This window comes from Thalia democratica, chromosome 7 (genome assembly GCF_965202585.1).
Source record: "Thalia democratica chromosome 7, ktThaDemo2.hap1.1, whole genome shotgun sequence".
Classification (NCBI taxonomy): Eukaryota; Metazoa; Chordata; class Thaliacea; order Salpida; family Salpidae; genus Thalia; species Thalia democratica.
The window spans coordinates 28,586,479-28,597,107 of record NC_139171.1 but is presented as its reverse complement, the minus strand read 5'-3'; the positions used below and the strand labels follow the sequence as shown (position 1 = coordinate 28,597,107).

General features: G+C 24.8%; 1 protein-coding gene across 1 annotated transcript; it reads left to right on the top strand.

Annotated features, from left to right (window-relative positions):
* The first annotated feature begins 5,321 nt into the window (after window positions 1–5,321).
* Window positions 5,322–10,378, top strand: LOC145840823 (GTP-binding protein Di-Ras1-like). Its single transcript, XM_082948162.1, has 4 exons — window positions 5,322–5,474; window positions 5,957–6,160; window positions 8,895–9,065; window positions 9,792–10,378. Exons 1-4 carry the CDS (start codon window positions 5,349–5,351, stop codon window positions 10,074–10,076), a joined length of 786 nt encoding a protein of 261 aa, XP_082804288.1. The 5' UTR covers window positions 5,322–5,348; the 3' UTR covers window positions 10,077–10,378.
* Window positions 10,379–10,629: the final 251 nt, after the last annotated feature.

The window sequence follows — 10,629 nt, the reverse complement described above, 5'->3', positions numbered from 1 at the left end:
AGTATTCAAACACCGAGGAGAAATATCATCGAAGTGCAACACTGTTGTATCATTTGCTTTTTTCTCTGTCTTAATGTTATTCTCTCAAAGTTGTTTTCTCTTGATGTTCCTTTGAAGTTGGATAAATAATTCACAAAATTATCAACACTCTTAAATTGAATTTTCCATGTTCTTGTTTGGTTGTGTAAAAATTAGGTAGTTTTTCGTTATTCAATAAATTAAAGATACCTAAAAATTTATAGCAAGAAAAAGAAAATATTAGTTTCAAACTACAGGTTAGGAATTGAAATCAAGTTGGTAGACTTTACTGTAAATTTATCAAAATTACTGAAAATAAGACCTTTTTCATTAAGTTTAGCGTAGCTTATTTTTAAATCAATAGCTTCTTTGTAAAAATTTTATCTGCATATAAACTATATTTCTTTGATTAGATGTTTAAACTAACATAATCATATATAAATATGTGGATTATTATTTTACTTAGGTGTAAGTCGTATACTATTTCAGTTAGTCTTTGTTCATTTTTCAAAAAAAAAAGTTAAGCTAAAACGACTTACTTTGCTAATACACTACAGTTAATTTATAAACATAATAAAACATTAATTTAGCTTTTACTTTTAGATTAGACTTAAAACAAAAACAGTCAGGCAAATGTAAAATATTTTTCTGTGAACCATGTAAAGTTAAGATTGAACAGTTTTATAAACAAGTGTTAAAATAGTTGTGTTTTTATGTTAGTATCTAGTTTTAAAATATGTAGTTTACTAAATCGTGCTAGGCACTTATAACCTGATAATTTTATTTTAAATATGCCAAAATCCACCAATCAATAATTAAGGCGCCCAGTTTCTTTTCAAGTTCAAGTTAAATAATACTTTTAAACTTTGTATTGTTTTTTCAACTTTTTAGAATACCTAAAGATTTATTCTTTTGAGTAGTTTTTTATATACTTAGTTTTTTATGAATATTTCGTTAAATATTAATAAAAACCTTGTCTAAATACAACCTAAATAATAATTTTCTTAAATTTTATTTTAATTTAAAGGCATGAAGAGGAACTTAAAACACTTCATAAAGCAAAAATTTAAAAAAAAATTGCATTTTTAAAAACTTTCCACTAATAAAAAAAAAACTAGTTAAAGATATCAATAAACATTTTAAGTTTCGTTTTTGCTTATTATTTGTAAATGAGCTTCTTAAAACATTTTCCAAATTATTTACGGTTGTTATTTATAAAGATAATGTTTTTAAGGTTATAGTTTTAAAGTTTGTTGAGTCACCGTGACTATTTTCAATTCATTCTAATAAGTGAAATATATGCAAAATAACTTCTAATAAAAATTAATATTAAAACATAATTTGTTTAGTTTTTAAGTAATAATTTGTTTTTATTTTTATTTAATTATTTGAATGCTATTTTCCATGACTGTCACATATCTTTTTAGATTTATTAAAGCATTGACGAGGTCTTTGAGCGAAACTTAGTTTGTAAAATAAATTCTTAATAGAATAAATTTATTCTAATAATCTTAAATAGTTTTGAAGATCAAATACTGTGATGATATTCAAATAATAACATTTAATGTAGTTATTTAAGAGCTCACAAATAAGTTCTTTTATAAGTTTTATTTACGAATATATTCATTAAAATGACAAATCCCAAATATTTTGTGTCTGGGAGCACAAATTACTTATAACTTTTCATTATTTTAGTAAACCACATTTCCTACAAACTAGCTTTTTTTAAAAACCTTATTTCTTATTTATAAACAAATCAATAGTGAAAAAAATGACAAAGTTTTCCATTAGTATTGGTTTAAAAGTTCAACAAAAGTACTAGAAAAACATCTGAAGTCAAAAAAAAATTCTGACACAACAAAAATAAAATAATTAGAGTATCACAAACTTTTGAAGTTTGTAGATTAGTGTTTTAACGATTTTTAACTTTTAATTTTTTGTCCTGTTTCTTATTCTCAAGTTATATAATATTAATTGCAACTATATTTAATAAAGTTTAAAACTTTTACATAAAACTAAAGTTTGATTTGATGTACCTATTCTAACAATTATCTAAAAACGCATAAGTTAACATTTTGACAAGTTTTAAATAACAATATATATTTTTCTAAAAAAAATACAACAAATAAGATTTGCCTAAATATAAGACAATTTGTTTTGTTTAAAAATAGTTTCGTACATTAATTCAAGAAGATTGTAATATTAGTGCAATGCATTTGTTGCATGGTATGTTTTGTTGTAAGGTGAACTCTAATAATTTTTTTCAAAGATTATTAGATATAAACAGTATGTGCACAGTTACGTTATAATCACAACACCATAAAACGAAATACTTTTTATAAAAAGAAAAACTAATTATTTTAATGATTTTCATTAACTTACACTCTTTTAATTAAACTAAGTTAACTTCCTTTTTACAGCCATTTACAAAAACTTGCTGGTTTTTGTGAATTCTAAAATAGTTTAACCCTATTGAAATATTTTTTTGACTTTTGGTACACGATAATTACTTTAAATAAAGCTTCTTTGTATACAAAAGTCCACACAAAATTATTTAAAAGTGCATTTCAACTCTGTTTAAAGCCATAAACAACTGAAAATAGTATTTCTATAAAGTAGGTATAAAACATATTTAATGTGTGAAAAGTGTTAATTTATTGCTGATGTTCTGTAAAATTTGCAAAACAAAAACTTTGATTGAAAAATATTCTATTTACATAATTTAAATCTTTAAAGCAAACTAGTAAAAAACGTTGTAGACTAGTGGTTTTTTTTTCAAACACTACTTTCCAACGTAATTAACAATATGTGCAATTCACATAACTCAAACGGGCGAGAGAAAATTCTCCTTACATTTTGCAATTTATCAAAGCATGTTGTCGCATTTTAGATTTGAGAGAGAATCCATAAAACCGAGAGATTGAGATTTTTTCATTCATCATCCGAGCGAAAACGTTTGCTTAAATTCATTTCGCTCGCGTTTCTTTCATTGATATGTAAAACTTTTACATTTTTTTTCAGGCATATTTGCTTGCTTTTTAGCTTTATATTGAATTTGTTCAAAAAAAAGTTAAAGTGACTTTTCTATATGAAATAAAAACTTTTGTTTACTACTATAACAATTACTGTTGTACGTAGGTTTTATATATTTAGAGGAAGTTTAGTTTCTTTATTTTTATTAGTTTATTTGTTTCGACAAACTAATACAAAAAGTTTAGTACTTTTAAAACAAAAAACAATTAGCTTAAAACTTTTTTTTTTGAAAGTGAAAGTTATTTGGATACTTTTTTAGCCTTATAATTTACTTTTAATTTAAATAACTATTTTATAACATATGCTTCTAAAAGCTTAAATACCCATAACCATACAAGTTTTTGTAGTGAGAGTTATTTCAAGTTAACTATGGATTTTTATTTTGAATGCAATTTACTTACTACAGTCAAGCGCAGAGTTTTACAACTTTTAAAAGTAATCCTTTAAGCAACTTGAATTTCATTCTGGACACTAATAGGTGTTTATCTTGTCTCTTTCATAGATTAAACTTAAATTTTTGTTTTCATAATGGACCGTTATTTTTTCTTTACGACTTTTTTCTTACGAAGCAAAATAACACTTTAACACTTAAAAAATAAAAATGATATTAAATAAATTAAAAAAATAAACAAAATCTAATTTAGTATAGAGAATAAACTATATTTAAATTACACTGATAGTTAAAGATAATAAAGCTATTGTAATTTCTTTTATATGAAAAAAACATTTATTAGTAAGTGGTTTATTTAACAAAAACGAAAATTTTCTCAAAATTTTTTGGTTTAAGGACCTGGATACACAAAAAGACTTCTCGGTCATCGAGTTGCATACCCAACTTAATCAAAGTTATAATGAACTAAAAATTAAAAAAAAAAAAAGGAAAAAATGTTTACAGTCAAAATTTAAACTCCAAACGAAAAACTCTATGAAAAATGAGACTGTTAAACTATAAAACATTAAACATTTTTCTAAAAAAAAGAATTTAATAAAATAAAACGGATGTAAATATGACTGTATCTAACGTTATACATAAATAAAATATATATTGAACTTTACGTTAAAATGTAAAGTTTTAATCTTAAGTTTATTAACTTTTAAAATTTATCAATAAAGTTAGCAAATAATTTAACCTTTTGTTTGATTTTTCAAAAAGAGAAAATAAAAAATAAAATTGATAATAAAACATAAAACTTTTAAAAAAATTTTTTAAGAATTTAGATTCTACTATCAACTTATTTTAACTTATAAAAAAATAAGAAATAATAAAATAAATCTGAAATATTCAAAATAAAAAGTAAAATAAAGCTGTATCCAATAAAACAAAAGAAAAAAAATTGCTTAAACTAAATAAAAAAATAATAAAATGAATATATCATTTTAATTAAAACTATCAGTGTTTACAAACTTAAAGAAATGTTTATATATAGGAGTTTAATTAAACCAAAATTACTATAATCATATATTATTAATAACTTATATATTAATAAACATATATTAAAATATTATTATTAATCATCAATTTTCTTCTTTTTTCTTATTTTGAGTTTGCAAAACAAAAATGTTATTTTGTGTTGTTTAGTTTTCAAAACATCAAATCAATTTTATATTTGAACTTAGACAGCCTCATCTGAGGCTAAATTTTTTTTTTCAACTTTAATAGTAAAAAACCTCACTTTCAAAAGTGATTTTTTTTAACTTAAAAAAATTCAATTTAAGATTTTTAAAACAAGCCCGAGACAGAGTTTAGCGAAAAATTCCCACAAGACTTCGTAATCAGATTAAAGTTGTTTTCTTTTGTGTTTTTCTACAAAACAGCAGTGGCTTCTGAACAAAAATAGTTTTGTAGTGACTTGTTTAAAATCACTAACGCTTATGTTTTGTAACGGAAAAAAAATGTTTGTATTCTTTCACGTGTGTTAAAGCTTGAACTTGTATTAAGACGAGGTTTAAATATACTACTTATCTTTATTTTCTCTGCTTTAAAAGTTAAATAAAAACAAGGTAAACTTATTTTGTTTGAAGAATGGTATAATTTAATTGTCATAACTTTTTTTTATTGGCAAAATTTTAATTAAACTTTTTTACTTTATTGTATTTTTTCACTTTTTTATTCTCCATAGTTTATTTACGCTTTCTAAACGTTAGTTGTTATAATAAAAATTTAGCGTAATGAAAGAGAAATAAAGTTTAAATAAAATTTAAATGAATTTAAAAACAAATAAAAGTAGTGCACAATATTAATTGACTAAATATATTATCTGCAGAATGTTTAAAACGGCAGATTAATTGTTTCTGATATGAATAAGATTGAAGACAACTACCAAATGAAAAGACCAAAAAGCTTCAGAAAAGAACTATTGAGCAGGATTCCGTCATTCATCAGCAGAAGGCAATCCTTACCAGACGGTTGCACTTATGATAAGGTATTTTAATGAAAAGTACAATTTTTAAATTGGTTTAGTAGGTTTTTTTAGTCTTTTTTTGTAGTTGTAACTTTAATGTACGTGTGACCATGTTTATATTACTGCTCATTGAAAGCAACACTTGCACAGTTCCAAATAAAACCATAAGAAAACTTAAAACCTTTTTAAGAAATGATTTAGTTTTGAGAAAGACTTATAGTTACCTACTTAAATAATTCTAAAAAATATAAGTACTGAAAACGTTATTAATAAAATTAACAAGACATGTGACTATTTTTAAATGATGTTCTTGTCAAGTTCGTTAGAAAATTATTAATGTAGCACATATATGTATTACATAAATGTGCTATATAAAAAAAAACTACTAATAAACGAGATAACAACAGAAATAAAACACATAATAGCTAGAAACAAAAAAATATTTAAAAAAAAGTACCCTACAATAGTTCTTGCTGAACAACATTTATTTATTTGTTCTTAAGAAACTGAACAAGAAGAAAGGTCTTGCTCCACCGTCAGAACAGATCATGGAGAGGAGGCTGTCAACTCATCAGATAGAAACTTCCGAGTACCGGGTCGTGTTGTTCGGGGACGGGGGAGTCGGAAAGAGCGCCCTCGTGTGGCGGTTCCTCAGAAACACTTTCAGGGAGAGCTACGTCAAAACAATCGAAGACACGTACACACATGTTAGTTTTGGATGTATGTGTTTATTATGATTGTTATACTAAATATGTTTGTTGTGTGACGTAAATATGTGTAATTTGTCATCTTTAATTTTCATATGATTTGTTTCAAGATATATTTCTAAAAACTATGTAACTTTTTTTTTACAACACATAACACTCATCAAACTGTTTTTATTTTAAGTTTTTACTTGATTTTTCTACATAGCAAAAGCAAAAGGTTCTATGTATAGTAATGAATCATATAATATAATATCTATTTAATCATTTTTTGCCAATATTTTCTTTTCATACTCATCACTAAACCTCACTATATAAATGCTATGATTTTAAGTAAAGTAAGCAGATTCAATTTATCATTTGATATACTTATTTTTAATTTTTAAGACATTTATTTATAATGTTTAACTTCTAAACATAAAAAAAAAAATTTTATTCTACGTAGCTTAAATTTTGTATCAAAACTCTACAAAAATAATCAGCACAAAACAGTGGTTTTAGTTTTTTATTACTAAGTTCAAAGTTTAAGTGCTATAAAAAACGAAATTTATTACATTTCTAACTTGAATAAATACCATATTTGAATTTAAGTGCCAAAAACTAAAAACAAATGTTCATAGTTTACTAATTATGTAAACTAGGATCATCTGAACTTAATAAGCAGATAAAAAATGCTAAAAGTTTGCAAGAATTTCTGAGAAACGTAGTATTAGCACAAAATATTAAGTTTTTACGTTAAATTTACACTGCAAAACTAACATTGTTTTGAATTTTTGTAATACTTTATTAAACTATAATTAAATTAAAAAATTTAAAGCTAAACCAGTCAAAACGAAATTTTAAGAAACGCAAATCAATTATTAATATTTAGTACAAAATTTTTCTGTGAGATAATTTGATATTTCTTTTGTAACCCTTTTTTTGGTGCAAATGAAAAGAATTTGACCTCACCTATTTTCGCGAATGAATAATTCAAAAGCTTAACTCACAAAATGTCAACAGTTTCAAAAAGTTTACTTTACGCTTTACAAACATCTGATAATTTAAAAAGGTCTACTTCAAAAGCATTTTTATCTTTAGAATCTGAAAAACTCTCCACAGTAAGTTTTAAAATCGCAATGCTTAATTCCCCGGTGGCTGAAACTCCCTGAATTTCGCAGAAACTCTATTTGCTGTCAAACTTTTGCGAGAAAATAAATTGCATTATGCACGTTTAAACTAAATTGTTTTTTTCTTCGGAATTAAATCTAGATTCGTTTCGACTTGACGTTCAATAAAGCGTCAGATAGGAAAATCAAATTAAGAAAATCCATTGGTTCGAAGTAGAATTGAAATTTGTTTTAAATGAGAAAACTATTTTAATATGAATTGACGAAAATTCAAAAAAAAAAACTTTGTTTAAGTTACTTTGTAATAAAAAAAAGACTTTGAAATAAAATTGTTTTAATATTTGTATAGGTAAAGTTATGTGTAAATCAGTTACTTTTAAAGCTTATGCCGATAATTTTATTTGTATACTATTAATAACTTTATTCACGTTTATTAAAGCTGTCTAATTGACAAATAAAACAATTGAAAGTGAACAAAAACAGTAACTGTTATAAGCTTGATTAATTAATGATTTACAAAATTCTTCCTGAGTAAAAGCCAAATATTCATTATCTAGTTGTCTTTTTTATTGAAATAACTAAATTAACTTATGAAGAGTAACATAAATATGTTTTTTTTTACAATAAAATTATATCAAAACTGGTTGTCTATGCATTAAAATTTAATTTGTTCACCATATTGAAAAGCAGGGTAATTTTAAATTACTTTTACATCAATATTTGTTTATTGGTGTTTAGTATATAAACATATGTTAAAAAAATGAATTTTTTGTCTTGTTAACAAAAGCTTTAGCAGCAATTTGATTTTTAATTATAAAATGCATCAAAACCCATGCCATGTTTTGAGCCATAAACCAAAAGTGTTATCTTTCCTAAACAAAACTGCTTTTTCTACACGGTACAAAACACAAACGAGTTTAACCAATAAAATTACTAGAAAAAAACGTTTCATATGAAAAAAGAAACATCATGAGATGGAGACTAATGTTAACTAATTACAATTGTCTTTAAAAGCACGAAAACCTCAATTTTTAAAGGTCAGCGTTGTCAAGTAATCCATCATTTTTTGTTTTAAGAAAATTAAACTTTGTTTTCTACTGTAAACAGGTGGAATTAATTATTAATTTTTAATAAACTCCTAAAAAGCTAGAATACGACAATATATTTGCAATTTAAAGAGTTTGTAAAACAAATAAGTTTGTTTTTTAGTGAGAACGTTGTTTTAATCGTGCACTTCAGTAGTATGTTATAGTAAAACTTTGGTATAAAATATCGCAATCTTAATAAGATATTATAAAAGAAAACTAAAAGAAGTTTCATTTACTACAACAAGAAATTAGAAACCACTTTTATCGGTAAAGCAGCATTATGACGTTGGACACGTAGCAGTAAATATTTTTAAACCTTAAAATTGTAATAATTAACGTTTTAATGTTATATATCTCCTGAAAGCAGAACTTGAAATTTTTTTACAAAGAGTGTTGTACGTTTTTACGGGTTTTTCATTAAAACTTAGTGACACCTTAAGTTTAAAATAGTTACAAATATTTTTTTTGCCGGCCATTGCATAATTGTGATATCATTGTGTTTTACTCTTTTAAAATTTTACGCCACAATATTGCTTACAGGTGATTAGTTGTGGCAGAAATGTTTGCACTCTCCTAATAACTGATACGAGCGGAACACACGATTTTCCTGCAATGAGAAGTCTTTCAATTACAAGAGGCAACGCATTTCTACTTGTGTATTCAGTTGCCAGCAGAAAATCCTTTGAAAAAATCAACTTCATTTACAATCAAGTATGTATCATTTATGCTTTCTTAATAATAATTTATTGTATTATCATTATTACTATATTATTGAGGATGTACAATACAAAACCAAGTATACAAAAATTAAAGTACTGTTTTTTTTTCAAATTTGAACCTTTCATCAAACAAAAATAGTAGTAAAAACTTTAAAACTTTTTACAAAAATTTGGCATCTTAAAATCTGAATCAACAAGATATAAAAGCTAGCCTTTTTAAGTTGCCAGCAAAGTATGAGATTGTTTGTTTGTAAAAATTGAAACTGCAAGATTAAAATGTTTATTAAGCTATCTTAGAACTCACATGACATTAACACCCTATTACAAAAAATTAAAAATAACTTATTTAAATATGGTAAATGATGCAAACAATATATTTTTTTTACGTAAAGAGTACTTTTAAAGTTGTAGACAAGTTTTTAACTGATAGTCCTGTTTTAGTTTTTTAACACTTTCTAAGCGAGTTGCTTTCAAAAAAGCAAAACTGAAAAGAGTACTACATGCGCTATGATTTATTAAATTAGTCATAACTGTGACGTCATTATGCCTCAGTTTTTTTATGACCATTTTTTTACTAAAGGCATAAACACAACTTCGTCCCACAAAAACATAAAACTTATCAGAAGGAAAAAAATAAATTAATCTAAATAAAGTGATATATCAGGTTTTTACTTTAACCTAAAATACTAATTAAGTTCTGAACAAATTATCATAACAGATGTTGAAAGAACGAGGCACACTGACCAACATACCAATCTACCTAGTGGGCAACAAAACAGACCTGGTAGGTGACGAATCAGACCTAAATCTCAGGGAAGTGACACCTGAAGAGGGACAGGAGACGTCCACAAGATGGGGTTGCGGCTTCATTGAGACGTCGGCCAGGGACAATTATAATGTGGACCAACTTTTCAGGAGGCTGCTTGCCATGGAAACCGCCCGGTCACTGTCACTAGAGGCGTCGGGAGCAGTAAAGGCTGTCAGGACTTGCGTTATTTCTTAGACTAGGGGATTTTAAATACAAGCTGTAATATGCGTTAATTTATAGTTAATTTAATTAAGCACAACTTTTCTGTTAAAATACTTTTGAAAATTTAATAACGAATTTAAAAGACAATCATAAATTTTCTAAATAAAGATTGTTAGTTTTATTTGTGCATAACATGATTAATTTGTTTACAAACTATAAACTACAAATCAGTATGTAGTAATTGTTTAATTAAATTACTAATATATTTAATGAAACAGTGTGTTTATATTTTAGTTTAAATACGTTTAAATTTTGTTAACAATAGTTTGTTAAATATCCTCAACAATTTCTAAAATATGAAACTTTTTATACTATGGAACCGGCATAAATTGTGTTTTATACTTTTTGTTTAAATAATAATTTAATATTTTATAATTACTTTTAAACTTTTTTTTTTACAAATCAAAACTAATCAAAAATAAATACTTAAAAATAATGTGTAACATTCAACATTAATCAAATAAGTATAAAGCTGGTGTTTCTCGTTTTAACGACAACTGTTGCCTTTTTACATAACACACATACT

Bases quoted from the DNA above. Each gene is read 5' to 3' on its own strand.
- LOC145840823 (XM_082948162.1), top strand. From the start codon at position 5,349: ATGAATAAGATTGAAGACAACTACCAAATGAAAAGACCAAAAAGCTTC. The intron at 5,475-5,956 runs GTATTTTAATGA...TTTGTTCTTAAG, and splicing joins ACGGTTGCACTTATGATAAG to AAACTGAACAAGAAGAAAGG. The intron at 6,161-8,894 runs GTTAGTTTTGGA...TATTGCTTACAG, and splicing joins TCGAAGACACGTACACACAT to GTGATTAGTTGTGGCAGAAA.